This window comes from Procambarus clarkii, chromosome 69 (genome assembly GCF_040958095.1).
Source record: "Procambarus clarkii isolate CNS0578487 chromosome 69, FALCON_Pclarkii_2.0, whole genome shotgun sequence".
NCBI lineage: Eukaryota > Metazoa > Arthropoda > Malacostraca > Decapoda > Cambaridae > Procambarus > Procambarus clarkii.
In genome coordinates this window covers 27,108,202-27,129,774 of record NC_091218.1, presented here as the reverse complement: position 1 = coordinate 27,129,774, position 21,573 = coordinate 27,108,202, and the positions used below count along the sequence as shown (strand labels likewise).

At 42.2% G+C, this 21,573-nt stretch overlaps 1 protein-coding gene and 1 long non-coding RNA gene across 2 annotated transcripts; one reads left to right on the top strand and one right to left on the bottom strand.

Moving 5' to 3' along the window:
* Positions 1-675: 675 nt before the first annotated feature.
* LOC123772209 (receptor-type tyrosine-protein phosphatase eta) lies at positions 676-19,600 on the bottom strand. The gene is made up of 9 exons (XM_045765275.2): positions 19,479-19,600; positions 18,196-18,223; positions 16,379-16,518; positions 14,176-14,305; positions 12,280-12,555; positions 9,363-9,635; positions 5,518-5,772; positions 2,691-2,999; positions 676-1,776 (listed from the first exon to the last, which is right to left on the bottom strand). Exons 1-9 carry the CDS (start codon positions 19,524-19,526, stop codon positions 1,664-1,666), a joined length of 1,572 nt encoding a protein of 523 aa, XP_045621231.2. The 5' UTR covers positions 19,527-19,600; the 3' UTR covers positions 676-1,663.
* LOC138355778 (uncharacterized) lies at positions 14,772-15,009 on the top strand. The gene is made up of 3 exons (XR_011224051.1): positions 14,772-14,804; positions 14,837-14,862; positions 14,896-15,009. It is a non-coding gene; the product is annotated as an uncharacterized lncRNA (long non-coding RNA).
* Positions 19,601-21,573: the final 1,973 nt, after the last annotated feature.

Sequence of the window (21,573 nt, the reverse complement as noted above, 5' to 3'; positions counted from 1 at the left end):
TCTCCTCTGGTACAGAGGTCCTGGGGGATATCTGTGATATCGTGTGTATTTTGTGTATCTTCTGTATACTCTGTGATGTTCTGTATATTCTGTGATATCGACAATGCTATATTAATGCACGTTGCAGCCGTTCCATGATTACTTGCTGTAGGGAAATACCATGATATTATGAATGAGGAGAATTACTTAGGACTTGAAATTCAGTATACTGTATATACTGCATTAAAAAATACAAAAATAAAACATGTAAAGTCCCTATCTAGGGTTGTAAATCCTACTCCTCTTTTCCAATGAAGGAAAGTGGTCTGTAGGGAGCAGGTAGTTCCTGAAGTGTGAATAGATTTGTTGACTGGAAACCCACACTCTACCTTCTTGAGATTATCTTGAGATGATTTCGGGGCTTTTTTAGTGTCCCCGCGGCCCGGTCCTCGACCAGGCCTCCACCCCCAGGAAGCAGCCCGTGATAGCTGACTAACTCCCAGGTACCTATTTACTGCTAGGTAACAGGGGCATTCAGGGTGAAAGAAACTTTGCCCATTTGTTTCTGCCTCGTGCGGGAATAGAACCCGCGCCACAGAATTACGAGTCCTGCGCGCTATCCACCAGGCTACGAGGCCCCTGGCATTTCAACACATCAGCTTATATGTTATACAAGGATAAGAAAATAAAACACAGTTCTATGACTGAACACTGGTTCTTATTCTAGATCAAAGATCTAAACAATATACAGAGTCTAGTCAGCTCTAATATTATTTCAGCAGCCAATAATCAAATTATACTAATAAAAACAACAAGGTAGTTGAATTATACAAGTATGATTTATAGGTAAATATGCAAACAAGATATTATATTCAATATGATAAACTAACATGATAGATTAATGTTAATTGGTATAGTAATTAATTATTTGATGAATAACAATTTATATATATACACTAGCTGTACCCGGTCACGCGTTGCTGTGGCTCAGCAACGCGTGTGCGTTGCTGAGCCACAGCAACCTTCCACCGTCTCCTCGTCCTCCCCACCATTCCCCACACTCTCGTCCGATGCCTTCCCAAATGGTCTGATGTTCCCATCAGAAAATTGGGAACATCAAGTGATCTGATGTTCCCATCACTGATAGAAAGAAAATGAAAATAAATGAAAATGAAAACTGAAATGAAAATATGAAAAAATAAACTATACTCACGAAATGAACTGTTTGGTAAACAACACACCTCAATTCCAACACAATTCACACAAAATAATTAAATCAAAAATGAAAATAAATCATAATCAATTAAAAGTCAATTTATCAATGCAATCAAAAACACTGAAATGGAATTGCAACACATATAGTATAGCATATACTATATGTGTTATATATATATATATATATATATATATATATATATATATATATATATATATATATATATATATATATATATATATATATATATATATATATAACAACACATGTGTGTTACTCTTACATGCAACAGATGGAACTCTTCCAAGTGCGAAATAACCTCCACCAACCAGCGCATATAGAGCGAATAAAGGATATTTTTCCTGATATCCATATAACCAACCCTGAACAGCACAATCCTAGGAGCTCCTCTTAGAGTGAAGGTCATCGACGAGGACCTTGGTAAGAAGATCGCTGACCTGAAGAGGATCAATCAGAAGATTGATCGTTCTTGTTCCGGATCCAGAGGACGACGCCAGTGATCACTGCAGCCACCACAGCGATCGCCAAACAGGACATCCCGAATATCAGGCCAGTGTTTCCTGTAGAGTCAAAAACCATTTAATTACATAAGGGTTTGGGATGTGGGAGAGGATAGATGAAGAGAGCCGAGCCCGCATGTCTGTGTGGTGCTATGTATTCCCAGCACTGTGTACCACAGCACTGTGTACCACAGCACTGTGTACCCCAGCACTGTGTACCCCAGCACTGTGTACCCCAGCACTGTGTACCCCAGCACTGTGTACCCCAACACTGTGTACTCCAGCACTGTGTACCCCAGCACTGTGTACCCCAGCACTGTGTACCCCAGCACTGTGTACCCCAGCACTATGTACCCCAGCACTGTGTACCCCAGCACTGTGTACCCCAGCACTGTGTACCCCAGCACTGTGTACCCCAGCACTGTGTACCCCAGCACTGTGTACCCCAGCACTGTGTACCCCAGCACTGTGTACCCCAACACTGTGTACTCCAGCACTGTGTACCCCAGCACTGTGTACCCCAGCACTATGTACCCCAGCACTGTGTACCCCAGCACTGTGTACCCCAGCACTGTGTACCCCAGCACTGTGTACCCCAGCACTGTGTACCCCAACACTGTGTACCCCAACACTGTGTACCCCAGCACTGTGTACCCCAGCACTGTGTACCCCAGCACTGTGTACCCCAGCACTGTGTACTCCAGCACTGTGTACCCCAGCACTGTGTACCCCAGCACTGTGTACTCCAGCACTGTGTACCCCAGCACTGTGTACCCCAGCACTGTGTACCCCAGCACTGTGTACCCCAGCACTGTGTACCCCAGCACTGTGTACCCCAGCACTGTGTACCCCAGCACTGTGTACCCCAGCACTGTGTACCCCAGCACTGTGTTCCGCTGCTCCACACATCAGACACTCGCATACACTGTCGTTCCCCCCCCCCCCACCCTCCTCCAGGTCGCTTCCCTACCCACCTGTATCAACATGATAGGGTATAGTGGGTATAGCGGTGGGCGGCGCAGGATTATCCAGGCAGGTGTTGGTGCTAGCGTTCTGTGTGCCCATGTTGATGGCCGCTACACACACTCTCCGGTCCGCGTCGCTGGCGTTGTATCCCATGATGGTGTACTTGGTGTAGGGGGTGACGGCGCCGTACTGGAGAGCGGGGCCCCAAGACACGTTGTAGTAAAGGTTGCTGTCGCCATTAGGTAGCCAGATGCGGTAGGACCAGGTTACGTGGAGTTCGCCGGCAACGTTGTCTCCGACCCATAGATTACTTGGCTCTGTAAAGAAGAGGTTGGGGGAGTGAGAGGAAGTGGGAGTTGAGAGAGTGAAAGGGAGTTGGGGTTGAGAGAGTGAAAGAGAGTTGGGGTTGAGAGAGTGAAAGAGAGTTGGGGTTGAGAGAGTGAAAGAGAGTTGGGGTTGAGAGAGTGAAAGAGAGTTGGTGTTGAGAGAGTGAAAGAGAGTTGGGGTTGAGAGAGTGAAAGAGAGTTGGGGTTGAGAGAGTGAAAGAGAGTTGGGGTTGAGAGAGTGAAAGAGAGTTGGGGTTGAGAGAGGGGCGTGCAGCTTCAGTTACGAGAGCATTAGTGCCTATTGTCGTAGTTACTGGTATTCACCTCCTTCTGCCTACATGATCGACCTTCAGTGTTTTGACTGTGTCTATTCAGCCGCTAAATGAAATGACTCCCGACCAATATTGCTTCAATTTTACTTTTGACCGTTTAATTCATTGTTTCAAAATATTCTAGCATTAAAATACTTTTTTATCGTCCCTATGACTCATCTGTTACTCAGGCTTCCACCCGTATGTCGACTGCTTATTTCTAGCAATGTTAGGTCTAGCTTTATCAGTCTGTCTTCACACCTCATCCAACGTAAGCCTGCAGAAACGACCTCAGTCCCTCCTTTTCAGCTGTTCACTTAATGGAATGGTTCCCGATCCGCCAGATTCGTATCATATCTACATTTCAATCTGTGTCAGGCATTGATCTCAACTTCCTTCTATTGTAATTGATGCCATTTTCTCACTCCCTTTTAACTGCATGTTTCTCTGTTTCACTAGAGCTCATCATCCCTTTATGGCCTCTCAATCTCCCCTCACTCTTCCTAAGCACCTCTACCTTGTCAGCATTCCTTGGGGTTCTATGCATCCAAATGAAGTCTCCTGTTCCCCGTCTCTTATCTAATGAAGTTAGAATCAGCACCTTTGCCATTTCCTCGTACCTCAACCCTCTTAGTTCTGAGACCATTCATGTGGCATACATCTGGAACTTCTTGAGTTTTATCTTGACTTCTTAGATGTGGGGTCCGTGTGGGAGCTACTTACTCCAGCACTGATCTTACCTAGGTTGTTTGAAATACCCTAAATGCCTCCTTGTCCAGATTTATGAAGGCTATCCAAATGTTTGCCAGCTTTGCTGATGCCTCTAATGTGATTGTGATTCAAGTCTGTCTCCGTGTGCCCATGGAGACAGACTTGAAGTTATTACTCCCAAATCTAACTCTTTCCAGATTCAGAGATTCGCCATCCCATCATAGATTATTGTACCTGCGATCTCGTTCCTCTCTCCCCCACTCTCATTACATTACATTTACTTGGGTAGAAATTTAACAACCACATTTAAGATAACTCCCAAAGTTTGCTCAGATTGACTTGTAACCTTCTGTACTCCTAACCTATCCTACATCTGTCCAGATTGACGAAGAGTAAGCCACCCAAGAGGCGGCACGGGCATGAATAGCCCGTAAATGTTTGCAGGAGTATTGCATCGTCTCTGATTATCAACATAGGCCACTTCCTCAATTATCCTTTTTACATATTAAGGGGAAAATATTTGCTCCCAAAATCACTCCTCTGCAGTACATCAATTGTAAACCTTCTTCATCCTTATTTCCGCCCTCTCACTTTGACTGTCTCATTTTTGGCAAGGACTTCTACAGCTACAGTTACACTGGAACTTCTACAGTTACAGAACTCTTCCTGTTACTCCTGCATGTATTTCAAGTTTGAGTAACATCCTGCGATGGGTAAAAAGCTTTTTCTGCTTTATCAAATTCGTCAGCCTGCACTTTTCTTTCCTACATTGACTTTAACTTTTGCTTATCGAAGAACTGTTTGTTGGCAGGACTTTCCTCTCATGACTCCCTATTTCGCGTTTATATATATATATATATATATATATATATATATATATATATATATATATATATATATATATATATATATATATATATATATATATAGTGTGTGTCTGTGCTCAAGTCCATTCTGCTTAAATTTTTCTTTCGTGGTTAAATATTTTCACATTATTCATCACGTGTTAATTTCTTCGTGATTTACACACACACAGTATGTGTACACATGTGTGTATATTTGTATGCATTGTGTATGTATTCACCTAGTTGAACTTGCAGGGGTTGTGTTCTGCTTTTTCTGCCCGCCTCTCAACTGTCAATCAACTAACTGTTGCTAAATACTAACTAAATTTTTTTTTTCACGCGCGCACACACACACCCAGGAAGAAGCCCGTAATACCTGTCTAACTCCCAGATACCTATTTACTGCTAGGTAACAGATGCGTCAGGGTGAAGGAAACTCTACCCCTTTTTTCCCATGGTGCTGGGATCGAACCCCGGTCCCTAGGTCCACGAGTCTAGAGTGCTGTCCACTCAGCCACCATCCCCCTGTCCACTCAGCCACCAGCCTCCTATATGTGTGCTTGCGTGCTTTACTATTTGTGCCTGCAGGATCAAATCAATAAATTAAACTAAATTAAAACAACGATTAAGACGTGTACTTACTCGCCAATAAAGTGTTTAGAGTCACGCACGAACTATCACCAAATTGTGGCGCCACGCAGACATAACATTCGTCATTGTTGTACAAGTTGTTCCAAGTGTAGTTGGTAGTGAACACGACGTCATGTTCATCCCCGCGTGAACTGAACAGCGTCACTTCGTACCCGACGGTGGAGCTGGAGACACAGAGGGAGGGTGTCCAGGAGGCCTCGATGCTGGACCAACTCACTGCTTCCACCGTCAAGTTTTCCACCGTATCTGGGGGATGTAGTAATTTAATTTAACTAGATATCTTTGATATTATTAGTATAAAATCTCTGGAGGGGGGGGGGGGGAGTTCTGTCTAGGGTTGAATGCCTGACACTTGGAGCAACCCTCAACCAGCTTTACTTCCAATTATATATATATATATATATATATATATATATATATATATATATATATATATATATATATATATATATATATATGTGTGTGTGTGTGTGTGTGTGTGTGTGTGTGTGTGTGTTTGTTTATGTGTTTGTGGGGGGGGGGAGGAATTTTACCCACTATATCTATATTATTACCTAAGTATTATATCTCACTTTAATATAGTGTAATATATTATATTACACTATATCTAGTATTATTTCTTTATCGTATCTAAATTATATAAAAATCAATATCAAAATCATCTTAGAATCACTACAGATTCATTATACATCTTGGTTGCCTATGTGACTTGGTGCATAATTTCTCAAGGCTCTAGAAGCTTCCTGAAGGATTTCTTAATTAAAAAACTACTGGAACATTCAATCGATTTCCATTACGAATTAAATCAAATCCTTAATAAAAATCAGTAGTACTAGCCAGTACTACTTATAATCTTTAAATCCTATATCAAATTATATTATAATCACATCTTATCTCAATCCTATAGTCTAGACAGTAAAAATAATCAATTAATATTCACTGAAGGCTACCTTCCTCAGGGAGCATGTAGGGGGGGGGGAGGGGGGGACGATGGCTGGGAGAGAAGCACCCACCAAGGCCCAGAGGCCAGGGGCCAGATTCACGAAAGCACTTATGCAAGCACTTACGAACGTGTACATCTTTCCTCAATCTTTGACGGCTTTAGTTACATTTATTAAACAGTTTACAAGCATGAAAACTTCCCATTCAACTGTTGTTATTGTTAAAGCAGCCTCCTGGTGCTTCGGAGCTCATTAACTGTTTAATAATTGGAAACAAAGCCGCCAAAGATTGAGAAAAGATGTACAGGTTCGTAAGTGCTTTCGTGAATCTGGCCCCAGAACACGTTTGTTTACTAACAGAGTGAAACATGTGTGACGGTGCCTTTAGGAAATTAATTTTGTAAAGGACACCATAATAACTTACTTATATCCCTAGAGATTCCTCTCTAGAACTGGGGGAGTACGTGGACTATATCTACAAGGAAATTCCTAGTAATATAATCTCAAAAGAGTGTAGAGTGGAGCACACAAAGTATCGCCGTCTCCACCTTTACCATCATCACCTATTTTAGCCTACTACGAACGCAATTAAGGACATAACCCATTAGCAACGCTACCAGAATATTATACAGCAAAGCTGTGACATAAAACATCGTGCCTAAACTCTACAAGACAAACTCTACAGACTGGATAACTCTACAAGAGAGTTATCCAGTCTGGCCACTTGTCAGACAGGCACCCGGCACTCAGTCATAAGTATACTGAATGTTATTTGGTGTATTAATTGGCCAATTGTATGCTTGTATAACTTTAAAATATATTATAAGTCTGTTTGTCGTTACAGGGTGAGGAGACGCCTCATATTTCCGTAAGTTTAGTAATATTGTAGTGGCAGAATTTCTTCCAGGTCACCAGACATTCTTGAGGTTCAGAACCTCATGAGTGTCCCTTGTCTGGGAAGAGTCCAGACTAGCTGACCGAATCTCTTCATATAAATTGAATATATCTATCAATATATACTTGAACATATAAATTAAGTTAACAATTGCTTGCTTAGTTATCTTTAATTTATAATATAAGTTTAACCCATTGAATATAATATTTAGTACTTAGTTAACAGTACTTAGACCACATTTAAGGTCATTTGATTACATATTCATAAATATCATACTTCTACAATATAAATTATTGTGTTTATAGTATAAGAATATTGGCTGTTATAGGGCTGTTATAGTTATGGTGCTAGGCTGGACTGTGTACATATTTAGATTCCTGATTTAAACAGAACCAGTGTTCAGTTATAGAACTTAATTATTGAATCTTATTCTTGTATTAACAATACAAACTGATGTGAGATACTTGTCTGCAGGTGGATTGTGGATCTACAATCAACTTCTCCCTTCACCACCACCACCTGCCCCTTACAGCCCACGGTCTGTCATTAGGAAAAAGAGAAGCTAGGATTTACGATCCTAGCTAGAGACTTTAGTTGAATTAATTTTGCATACAGTAATTTTTAATTTAGTACAGTACAAGTCCCTAGTAGTTCCCCTCTCATATTAATCCCGGCAGGTTTTTCCACAATATATATATATATATATATATATATATATATATATATATATATATATATATATATATATATATATATATATATATATATATTGTGTGTGTGTGTGTATATGGTCTGCTTTATGCAGCATAAAAAAACGAAAACCCGCATTAAAACTTCCGAAATGATTATGGGAAACAGGAGAAAACTCAAAGCCAAAAATATCTAAAGTTAAATTTAATTAAAAAGAATAAGCGTTACTGCACTTACTGTGTCGGTGGTTAAACATCGTATCAGCACAAGGGTTGGTGTGAATATAAGTCATGTTACATATTATTATGCAGTTTATTTGACAATATACACATGGAAAATGTACTTAAACTCTTGAATGGACTTACAGTTATCGTTGACGGCTTAGGAGTTTTCTGATGCATGCTGGCTTGTGGACCATTCAAGCATGCACGCACGCACGAACACACACACACACACAAACACACACACACACACGCACACACACACACACGCACACACACACACACACACGCGCGCGCGTGCGTACATGGGCTGTGCTGTGGGAGCGACAAGGGCCGGCAGGCAAGACACAATGATGCTATTGACATCATCAAGAGGAGCTATGCCTTCAGCTCAGTGCCCAGCAGAGAGAGAACCTCGAATCCTAATGAACCAAAACCCGGACGATCCTGCACTTCGCCCAGATGGCATCACAATATACCCCTGGAAGAGGGGCAAACAGCAGGTGTGGGGCTACGCATGTGTATCCACCCTCGCTTTCACCTACATACACTTCGGTGGTGATCAAACAGATGAGGTGGCCAACCACAGGGAATATGTATGATGGCTCACATAGTTGCAAAAAGTACTATGTAAACAAGAGCATGGGGTTGGGAAGCTGGAGATCTTGAGGTTATCTTGAGATGATTTCGGGGCTTTAGTGTCCCCGCGGCCCGGTCCTCGACCAGGCCTCCACCCCCAGGAAGCAGCCCGTGACAGCTGACTAACTTCCAGGTACCTATTTACTGCTAGGTAACAGGGGCATTCAGGGTGAAAGAAACTTTGCCCATTTGTTTCTGCCTCGTGCGGGAATCGAACCCGCGCCACAGAATTACGAGTTCTGCGCGCTATCCACCAGGCTACGAGGCCCCATACAGACAAGTCATGTAAATAGGGGGGAAAATATTGCTTAAATGCAAGCAAGAGGAACATATATGACACATATAAAGGCAGTCATTACATCACATGATTGACAGCGAAACGGGGCCAAGGAGCTGAAGCACGACCCTGTAACTTCTACTATGTAAGTACCAAAAGAAGGACGTCAATACCTTTCAAAGTTTCTAGGTAAACATGCTGACTGTATCCCACGGTGTGATTGTCTTTATCTAAGACATCGCAGATCAATGTATACTCCGTCCTTATCTTCAAGTCTTGGAAGACGTGTTCGGTGGTGGTCGTGTCCTTGGTATAAAAGATCTCGCCGTCTCTCAGTGAAATTCTGAAGTGGGTAGCTTCCGGGCACACATTGTTGTAGATCCACGTCACCGTCAGGGTAGTGCAACCGGGTATGGCAGTTATGTTATCCAAGAGCGGCACCACATCTGCAGAATATATAGCCTAAGGAGACCGCGGTTATGTTTGCAATGTGGGGTAAAGAACGGAGGTCCCAGGACAGAGCCCTTCAACACTCCACTTGCTACAATTTCCCACTCGAATACTGCTTCATTTGGGATGACCCTCATGTTTCCTCTGATGCAAACATGACCCTAATCCACTTTAATAAATCCCCACTCAATAAAATGTGCTCACTTTAGCTTCTTATTATTTTGCCAGTAATACTATTAAAGACCTGGCTAAAGTGAGAGCCTCAAGTAGTAATATTTTCCACTCAACCGCTGCAAAAATGCTGGAGCAATGAAAGTTTATTAAACATGAACTGCCCTCAATAAAGGCGTGCTGTGAAGTCTTTATTAGTTCTTTGTTTTTCAAGTTATTTCAAAGGAAACAGAGAGTTAGCATAAATGAAGTCAAATCCAATAAATAAATTGTCCCAAGAGGAGTATCCCAGGGCTATATCCTTGATCGTTAGTTTACCATATATATATATATATATATATATATATATATATATATATATATATATATATATATATATATATATATATATATATATATACATATATATATATATATATATATATATACATATATATATATATATATATATATATATATATATATATATATATATATATATATATATATATATATATATATATATATATAAACGACTTAGAAAATATCAACAACACTAGCAAATTTCCCGACGACACTAATTAGGGCCTGAAATAGTTCAGACGAAGAATCAAACACGGTACAAAAATGACTTAAATGTACTTTATAATGGGGATAATTTAGTTTAATGCTGAAAACGTAAAGTTCTCAGCCTAAGAAATTATAACAATTACCAAACATGAGCTAAACCATGACATTCCCAAATCTGAAATCAGATTCGTATGGAACTAAATAAGGCAAATAAGGTACTGGGAGACTTACGAAGAAGTTCTATCGATAAAATATCTAACGTTAGTCTTAAATTTTTTCTTGTATGTATTTGGCCCCATTTATAATATAAAACTCACTTTAGGGCACTCTATTATAAACTGTACATAAATTCCCTAGAAAATATAGCAAGGAGGCTATTATCAGGATGCAACACACACATCAACATCAAAAAGTTAAATAGTGAATACAAATTTATTACATCATTATTCAGAATAATTTTGGTAAATACTAGTTTACAAGTACCGTAACGAAGCAGATTTAAAAAGCAGGAGCCAGATTCACGAAGCAGTTATGCAAGTACTTAGAAACGTTTTCGTTCTTACCATCTTCGTGGTGGCTACGTCGGGATTCAGGAAGTCATTTAAGAACGCTGATATTCCTAAGAACACCGCCTCGCGCTACGACACCTCCAGACCAGTCGTAGCTTTACGTAAACTGTATAAAAATCAAGCAGTCTCTACTACACAAACCCGAGGATCGAATTTAATATAAACGAACATTTTTGCTGACGATGTTCATCAAGAAGGCGTCCTTCATGTTGCCTATATATGCATTCTCTGCTTATAACTTGTAATAATTATGTCTTTTCATAGTATAATTAGATTTATAATAGCAAGATACCTATTCCAGTAGTTATTAAGTAAATAAACACTGGTGAACTTGAAATATGTGAGTAAGTAATGATCCTGGATGGGACAGGAAGGGAAGGCTTGGAATGCATTTACTATCACCTAATGCATCTGTTCACCTAGCAGTAGATATAGCTACCTAGGAGTTAGTCAGCTTGTTCTGAAGATGCATTTTGTTGGGGGGGGGGGCGATATAGGCATAACATGTATATAATTAATAATAATAATTTACTATGTCGGGGACAGGTAGCCAGGTATATATAATTGTTAGGCTTATATCGAGGTCGATCCTCCCCTCCCAAAGGTCGAATTACTGACCCTCCAAAGGATGGAACTCCACAACAAGCTGACTAACCCTTGGGTACCCATTTATTGCTAGGTGAACATGTGCATTAGGTGAAAGGAAATGCGCCCAGCCCGCCCAGGATTCGAACCCGGAATTCTCGATTGTGAGTCGAGAACGAAACCGACTGTACTACCGGGACCCTCATATATATATACATTCTGGCTGGCTGTCCCATGACACAAAGAATTATTAAATAAATTATTATTTCAAACTTTGTCAGCACAAGCAGGAAGGCCCTTTGTTGGTTTGCAATACTAACTACATCCTGTATAATAGTGTAATTAGTAAAAAGTCTAATTAGATTGGCTAATCCTGTAAGATGAAGAATGTTGCCTTCTCTCTGACTGGCTAAACGATAAGCCCTAGTAACGTCTATCGAGACTTGAGTGAACTACATCAAAATTGCTGATAACTGCCTCCGAACACCTTCCTGAATCGTACGTAGGGCTCATCTTACCCAGCACTTAAGAACCTTCGTAGCACAGCTACTTAATACATGGTGCTTCGTGAATCGAGGTTCAGATTACCAGGTAGTTTACCAGGAGGCCTGATCGACGACCGGGCCGCGGGGACGCTAAGCCCCGTAAGCACCTCAAGGTAAGGAAGGACCTCAAGGTAGTATAACAGCCTCCATCTTAAAATTAGACCGAATCGTGGCTCTATAAGCAGTTAAAAATAACCCTGTGGTAGGTAGGAGATACCAACCAGATCCATGGTAGGAGATGTCCTGGAGGACAACATCGCTATCACCATCTCCACCAACGTTCCACAAGCGGACGCGGCCCGTGGTCGACTGGCACAGCCCCTGCCAGTAGAAGCCACGGAGGCCACTGGAGTTAATGGGAGTCCCAACGTTGTTTAACTCTAACTGGATGTTCGCCTCCTTCAGGCACGTTGGCTCCTCCACCGCCGGGTTGGTCCAGGATATGGTGAGGTTGGCTGACTCTATTGCCACGGTAACGTTTGCGAACGATGGCGGGGCTGAAATGACGAGGCGGGATGTTATATATTTAATTCTATTATTTAAGCAATGTTACGTGTGGTATGCAGTGTCCTGTCTGTAGTATTAGAGTGAGTGATGTACGTATTACAGTGATATCCGTGTCTTATGTCTCTTTCTCTTACGGCGGGTGATGTCAGTGTCTCATGTCTCTTGTGTCACGGCGGGTGATGTCCGTGTCTCATGTCTCTTGTGTCACGGCGGGTGATGTCCGTGTCTCATGTCTCCTGTATCGCGGCGGGTGATGTCCGTGTCTTATGTCTTACATTTCGTCTCTCTGTCTATTACACACAAGGCCTAAGGCTTGCTCTTAGACTCTTTAAAACATATAGTCCCACTATAATATACTCGGGACTTTCCTAGTTTATCATGATACTTTAGGCTACGTCCAGCTGTCCGCGTACATCAGTTCATACACCACTCCTAGGAAGTGAGTCTTGCTGTCCATGGTTGCATTAAACCACAGCCCACACACGTACTTACAGATAATTCCTTACCAATCATATTATAACGACGCATTATACTCTACAAAGAATTACGTTAATAAGTCTACGTCCTTATCACTAAAACTACAATATTGTTTCCCATCATCTAGGGAACTGAGAGCGAATAAACAACATCTGTATTGCTTGCTAACTTAGTAAATCATCTTCATGTTCAGCCCGTCCTCCAAACGAAGACCCAAAAGTGATTCCATGCACCCGCCAAACCCCCTGTTTATGAACGAAAAGCGGTTTACACACGACTCACAACTGCTGACGTTCGAACATATCCGGAACAAGTGCTTCACTGACGAATTTTGTTCGAATCACAACGCTATAAATGCTTCACGCACGTACTACAAATTTCATAAAATGCTTCACCCACGTACTTTCATTCATAAACAGGGGGTTTGGCGGGTGCATGGAATCACTTTTGGATCTTTGTTTGGAGGACGGGCTGTTAAACACGACTCACAACTGACGAAGTTCGATCATTTCTCAAACAGTGCTTCGCTGACGACCTCTGTTCGAAACGCAACGACATAAATGCTTCATTCACGTATTTCATATACAAATAATCGTCAACGAAACTTAAATCCCTAGCCTAACCTATGCCTATCTATACAAATAATTTGAATGTATAATAATATCAACTTATATATTTATATACATATAAGATGAAATCAATTTTTAATACATAGTATGTTAAAAACTAATGAATGCGTGTGGTGGGGGATGGCCGCTCTCCTAACGAGTCTAGCCTGAGGACACGTTGCACCCCACGTACTTCAAATGTGAATAATTAACAAAAGAACCCGAACAAAATACCGATTTAGACAACACTGTCTGTTTAAATTTATTAATATTATCTTAGGGATCGACCACAGCCTGGGCGAGCCTGGCCTCGGGACGGTTTGTTGTCATGAGAAAAAGAGGAAAGTGTCAACTTAGTGGTTCCCCGCGTGGTTACTCCTGAACAACACGCCAACAGGCCCACACAACCCTCCCGTCTCCCTCCAGCAGAGGGAAGACGTGGAGGGAGTGGCGGCGGGTCATACGCGGTCGTCATAAGTGTATCTATCTGTGGTTTCTGTGACATGTCAAAACTAGAAGGAGTACCTGTAGTGATGAACACTTCGGGCGCTGTGTAGGTCCCGCCGCTGACGGAGACCTCGACGTTACTGCAGGGGTCGATTAAGCCACAAGACTGACTGTAGTACCTGCAGACTGGAGTCGTGCAGGAGATGGACTGAGCAGCAGACGCGCAGGACGCAAACAGAACGAGCAGAGGAAGGTAGGTGTTAGTTCCAGTACCAATATTGTTACTTGTTCCAGTACAGAAACACATGTCATCTGCATGATAAGGGGTATTTCTTATGAAGCTAAAAAGACGGGGATATTTAACAAGGCGAGAATATGTTGTGTTGGACATAAGCATCCAAGAAGTTACTATGGTTTTGGACGGTAGGAGGTGGAGGAAGGAGTAGTTTCCATTTAATGACCAAAGGGTAAGGAAAATTTGTATCCTAAAGAGGACCCAAATGAAAGAATGAGGAAGGCGACTCGGATGGAAGGTTAAGTTTAGTGGCCTGTCTATGAATCTGTTGAATCAGTGTTGTGTGAGTCGGGATGGTGAGAGGTTTTGGTGGTACATAAGCCTTGTGAGGCTGTCGTTGTTCTGGTGGGAGAGTTCCAGTGACGTTGGCTTAGGCAAGGGTTGGCCAAGGATGACGTTGGCTTAGGCAAGGGTTGGCCAAGGATGACGTTGGCTTAGGCAAAGGTTGGGCAAGGATGACGTTGGCTTAGGCAAAGGATTGGGCAAGGATGATGTTGGCTTAGGCAAGGGTTGGCCAAGGATGACGTTGGCTTAGGCAAGTGTTGGCCGAGGATGACGATAGCTAACTATCAAACTTCCTCCACTGGTTGCTTGCTTTGTATTTTGTCTTGCTCTGAGGAGTTGCTGGGAGCAAAATGAGTCAACTCAGTGTGGCTACAACAGTAGAGGTAATGTGCTTAAATAAATGTAATACAAAAGCCCATCGCATCGTGAGATTAGACGAATACTGCGACCTTCGTCTCTGCTTCCCTCTCTTCCAGTCTCTCTTGCCTCCATTCATGCACCACAATACTCTCTTCATCAGTCCACCATCATCCACTCGTTCAATACAAGTATATTAACTGAGTACTCTTCTACTGCTTGCATTTTCCAGAATTGGCTCTCTACATTCTGCTATGAAATGTTGAACCTTTCATCTTGCTATGGCATTTTGATCCCCCCCCCCTCCACATCATGCTTTCAGAATTTGAAACCCAAATCTTGCAATGGCTTTTGAATGGGTACACATCTTGTACCCGTTCAACACACACATACACATACACACACACACACACACTAACAAATGTCCATACACGCTGTGACAATGTTAACGTCATCTGTCGTCCGCACCTGACCCCATTTTCAGTGTTCACACTATTGGAAGGCTGCGGTCTCGCTGAAACGGGCGTAGTTTCCTTCGTACTATATGAAGGTTTTCCTCAGAAGTGACGCGAGAGGTTTGTATATGGCGGAAGGCAGTCCACCAGGAAAGGCCAGCAAGGGCAGCCCACATGAATGCGAGGCATGTTTCGGTCGGGACACGAAGGTCCTGGTCGTTGAAGGCAGTGACCTGTCTGTGGTAGCCAGCGAGCTATTGGTGTTGGAACGACGTATCCCGGGGTGGCCCAGTTGTCTTCGTAGACGGAGAGAACGTCCGTCTGTCCTCTAAGTTAAGGCTTGTTTATGGTTAAGTCTCGAGAGGACGCCAGCCAGTGTGTTAATAGTTAGTGTTTAGACACTGTGATGATACTGTGGAGGACTGGCCCGTGAAATGTTGGGAAAGTGGACTCACCTGCGTGAGTACCTCAGAAGGGGGCACACAGGGAAGGAGCCCTGAACGTTGTGCTAGAACTCACCGTGATAGAAGATCGCAGAGGATTAGGTGGTGTCCGGAGTGAAAGCGACACGTAGGGTGTTATCGGTGATGTATATATCTTGGTGTATGTTTATTGCGAATATATACCTGTACACTGTATTTAAGGACAGGTGATGGTTTTGTCTAGTGATGTTTAACCTCCCCCTCCCCCTCCTTCCTCGTTTGGTCGTCTATTACTGCTCAGTTCTTGATAACTTCACCCTGACTTGGGGTTGGATCTGTGAAGAGGCGCTAAGGACCTATAGAGAGACGAAAAACACCCCAAAGATTAAACACACACACACGAACGCACACACTCACTGATATACTCTTCCCCCTCCCCACACATACTCTCCCCCCCCCCCACATACCTTGTTATTGCAAGGGTGCTGTGTGCCGTTTGGGAAGGCTGTGTTGATGGTGAAGTAAACAATGCCATACCACTCTTCTCGACGCTCCCAGCTCAGCTCGAAGTGATCTGTTGACACCGTGGTAACTCCCACAGTCTGGCCTGGACCACCACACAAGGGAAGACAACAATATATATATATATATATATATATATATATATATATATATATATATAATATACTCATTCACCCTCTTTCTCTCACTCTCTATCTCTCCTCCTCTGTGTTTTTTCTTAACTAAGACTAAGGGTTCATTAGGGCTGTGGACTGAAGTACCTAGTGAAGCTGTTAGCACGAGCTATAATCCCGACCAATCCTTGAGCCGATCCCGACCAAGGTAGTGAACTGCTTTTGGAACTTTGATCCACTTCACATACACATTATTATATTTGTGTCATTTTGTTGTGTTATCATGTTCCTTTTAACTTCAACATTTAGCTTTTATTTGATCTTTTCACTTGTCTCTCTTCTTATTTATATTCTTAACCCGTCGCATCATTCAGATTACTCCCTCAATGGTTTTTCCTTCGAGACTTCCACCTATTTTTTATCATTAACAGTTAACGTTGGTCTTCTGGTAAAGTCTTAGTGATTCTCTTGCATCATTGACTGGCGCTGTCATTCACTTAAGTCTCAGCCTTATCTTACACAGCACACCCTTGAGATTAGACTTGTTTCCTGGTAGTACCAGTCTCGTTGCTGTCATCAGAGTCCACATATTCATCACGCGATGTCTTTCAACAGCACGTAATTAATAGCGTACTCTGTCCCATCATGTTTATTTCGGGTTATTCACCGGTGTACTGAACCTCTTGATGCCTCTGATGTGGGATTGTGATGCACTGATTTGTTAATATATCTTAGTTTAAGAGGTTCAATATTTTCAGGATCCATTATTTTCAGGACCCCATTATTTTCAGGACCCATTATTTTCAGGACCCATTATTTTCAGGACCCATTATTCTGGGCGACATGAAGTCATTCACACTACAACACCCGCCTCCCCCATGTCCTCTTAGGGTTACCACTGTACTCCCTTCATCTACATGTCCTACACCTTCACCAACGTTAACCTTCTACCCTTGATAACTTAATATCAACAGATATGCCCGGCTACTCTACACGTACATAAATGTGTGTGTGTGTGTGTGTGTGTGTGTGTGTGTGTGTGTGTGTGTGCGTGTGTGTGTGTGTGTGTGTGTGTATGTGTGTGTGTGTGTAATTACCTAAGTAATTACCTAAGTGTAGTTACAGGATGAGAGCTACGCTCGTGGTGTCCCGTCTTCCCAGCACTCTGTCATATAACGCTTTGAAACTGTGTGTGTGTGTGTGTGTGTGTGTGTGTGTGTGTGTGTGTGTTTTTGCGTGTGTGTGTGTGTGTGTGTAATTACCTAAGTAATTACCTAAGTGTAGTTACAGGATGAGAGCTACGCTCGTGGTGTCCCGTCTTCCCAGCACTCTTTGTCATATAACGCTTTGAAACTGTGTGTGTGTGTGTATGTGTGTGCGTGTATGTGTGTGCGTGTGTGTGTGTGTGTGTGTGTGCCTTAACGCATAAACAACACCATGACCCAATTAAAATAGGTATTACAAATGGTGTCTAGGTATCAGAGTTCTCAAACTAATAGAAGTAGTGCTATTCAAGACACAAATCTTCTTTAAACTTATCTGCAGTCCAAAAATAAGTCGTGCATGGCACCGCTGCTAACGTTAACCACCAACGGAATAACATTCAGAGTTCCTCTACATCCACAACGTGTGATACCAGACGTACTTACTGTCCACACCGCTGCTGGCCCAACACACCTGTCGAACACGTAAATATTACTATCCAATAATCATAAAAAGTATTTATTTGTAAAAAGTATTTTAAAAAGTATTTGCGTAATAGTGGCTTTAGGCATTGTATGTACTAGCTCTATCTATTAATCCAACAAACTTTGTAAAATCTCTTGTATGTATGTACCTTACCTAAATAAACATTTATTTTATTTATTTATTTTATTGTATACTTCGTGTTATGTATGTCATGTATTAGTATTTTATTTTTATTTATTGATTTATTTATACAAGAGATTTTACATTCTTGTAGAAACCGCAGAGCGTTTCGGACTGGTTCTAAATCCTAATTTTCCCCGGAATACGACCCGCCAAAGTCGTTTAACAACCAGATACCCATTTTACTGTTAGGTGAACAGAGGCTTCAGTTAAGGATTGACACCCAGTCAATCCTTCCCGGCCAGGATACGAACCCAGGCCAAAGCGCTCGTTACCACTGCGCCACAAGGGGACAGGCAATTATTAATAGATATATGTAATTATCTGTTCCAACTTTAATACTTGAAATCTAATTCTTTATACACAAAGCCTGTTATTTTTGCTTGTTGAATGTTGAAAGCAAGTTGTTCCCTGTACTGTTATCTGGAGGAGAAGGACAAGATTTTATAACGGATCAAATCGTGTGAACTCACCTATTTGTGCTTGCGGGGGTTGAGCTTTGGCTCTTTGGTCCCGCCTCTCAACTGTCAATCAACTGGTGTATAGATTCCTGAGCCAACTGGGCTCTATCATATCTACATTTGAAACTGTGTATGGAGACAGCCTCCACCACATCACTGCCTAATGTATTCCATCCGTTAACTACTCTGGCACTGAAAAAGCTCTTCTAATGTCTCTGTGGCTCATGTGGGTACTCAGTTTCCACCTGTGTGGAAACCTGAGTGTGTGTGTGTGTGTGTGTGTGTGTGTGTGTGTGTGTGCCTGGGTGGTTTGTTTTGTGTCGTCGTGAGACAGCCGTCGTTCGAGTGTTTTTTGGCATTACATTAACTGCTTAACATAGACTCTAAGATGTAATGGGTTGAGTTGCATTTATGTGATAACATTAGTTTTAAAAAACATTTATCTTGTATGGAAATAGATTACCGCTAGGTTGGGTTTAAGTAAGTTTGGGTTGGGTAAGGTTAAAGTAGATTAGATGTGCGTTAAAGAGTGACGCACTGGAGTGACGTACTTTCCTCAGGTTTCAGACCCTGCTGAGTTCACCAGGGCGCAGAGTACTTACCAGCAGAGGCAGGAGAAAGCACCATGGAGTAGTGCCAGTGACAGCCATCTTGACCAACACTGCTAGACCCACAGTGGCTACACTGGGGACTGTAACGAGAGGCTTCGTTATCACCGTACACCCCCCCCACCCTCAGCCTTTGTATAAATTATCTTCTTATTATCTTATCTCTAATATTTTGCACTCTTAGGCTTTCTTCTATTCTTAATTGTTTTTTCATTTCTGCGTCTGTTTCATCACCCTCCACATCTTCCTCCATCATCATACTCATCATCCTGTTCTCATATGCCTCATCTTCTCCTCACTGAGCCAACCTGCCATCCAGGTATAATAGTACTCATAGTTACTACTGATGGAAGTACATAGTATAGAATGTTGAGTACCAAAAATCATCTGCGTTTGGGACTAGTAGTTGTGTAGAGGGGACGACAAAGACGGTAGCAACGGGAACTAATGATTTCTTTGGCCCCTTGCATAGTACATATATGTACTAAATTAGGCCTGAGAGTGCAGATGATAGGCCTAGGATTGTTTATTTAGGCAGGGGGCAGGATAGGTTTAGGGGTCACATTGTTTCACCTTTTCGTAATGTACAAAATCTGTACATTTTGTACATGGTACAAAATGTGGATAACGGTCCAGTTTTGTACAATTCCTTTTGGAGCTGTTATATAGGGTCTCTTGTTTTGTTTTTATGTGAGACTGGAGTGCTATTCTTACTCATCACCACCACTCACCTTCATACTCATACTCATCCTCATCCTTTCCGTTAATCATCTCTCCACTCTTGCCACTTATCCTTCATCTACTGTTATCCCATCTCCAGTCATTACTTCTCTCATCCCTCATTCTTGTCTAATTCCTTTTTCCATTCCCTTTTTTCTTTGCTCTTCCTCCCATTTCTTCCCTTCCTATTCCTCTTCTTCTTCAATCTCCTCCGCCCACTTCTTCTCATTTGCAAGTCCTTACCTACCCATACTAACCTATCAGTGACCAAGGGGAAGTAACCTCCAGCTCTCAATGCCCGGCCTAACTAGCCTCGCTGTACCCGATGCGTTGTAGCCTAACTACTCTGACGAACCAATTCTGGCCTTAAAGTTGTGGATAGAGGTGGTTTCCACAACTTCCTCTTTCAGTGCATACAACTTGTTGACCACCCATACAGGATATATACCAGTATTTCATAACATTTCTTCGACTCACTGCGATGCCACCTTCCAGTTATATACCTGTCTCTCAATTTAAAGAACTTGTCTTGAACATCACGTCTATTAATTCTTCCATGGTATCTTGTGTGTCGTGATCATATCCACTTCTCACCTCACCTCCTTGTCAGGGACATCAAGGAAACGTGTATCTGGTGCCAAGGTTAGGCCCAGGCAGCCTCGCTTTGGTATAAGGGTACCTTGATATCAGTAACAGGTATGCCAGTATAATAGGTATATCGGTCTAGTATTAGGTATACCAGTGCAGTATTAGGTATACCAGTGCAGTATTAGGTATACCAGTGCAGTATTAGGTATACCAGTGCAGTATTAGGTATACCAGTGCAGTATTAGGTATACCAGTGCAGTATTAGGTATACCAGTATACAGTTATATGTTATCAGTCCCACAACACTCACTAGCGATAACCAATGATGATGAACAACAGGATATTGCTGAGAATATAAACACGTTCATTAGATAAGGTAATGATAGTCACAGGGTACTCCGCTGCCATTTTTTCCTCTACCACAGACGTGGCCAGACATTTACAATGCTAACCAGCATATATACATTTTCTTCTGTCTTCCATGGACAGGGTTAGAGATGTGTTAAACATGTAGTTCTGGGATTTATTGAACAATCAACCACAGAAGGTGATTGTAGTGCTTTAAAAAGTGTAATGTAAGCTACATACAGATGTACATCCCAGTGTGTGTTCCTCCTTCACCCCTTCCTCCACCTCTTCCACAACTTCCCTTGTCCCTACCTAGTCCCCTTCCCTTCCCTTCCCTTCCCTTCCCTTCCTTTCCCTTCCCTTCCCTTCCCTTCCCTTCCCTTCCCTTCCCTTCCCTTCCCTTCCCTTCCCTTGCCCCTACCCAACTCCTCAC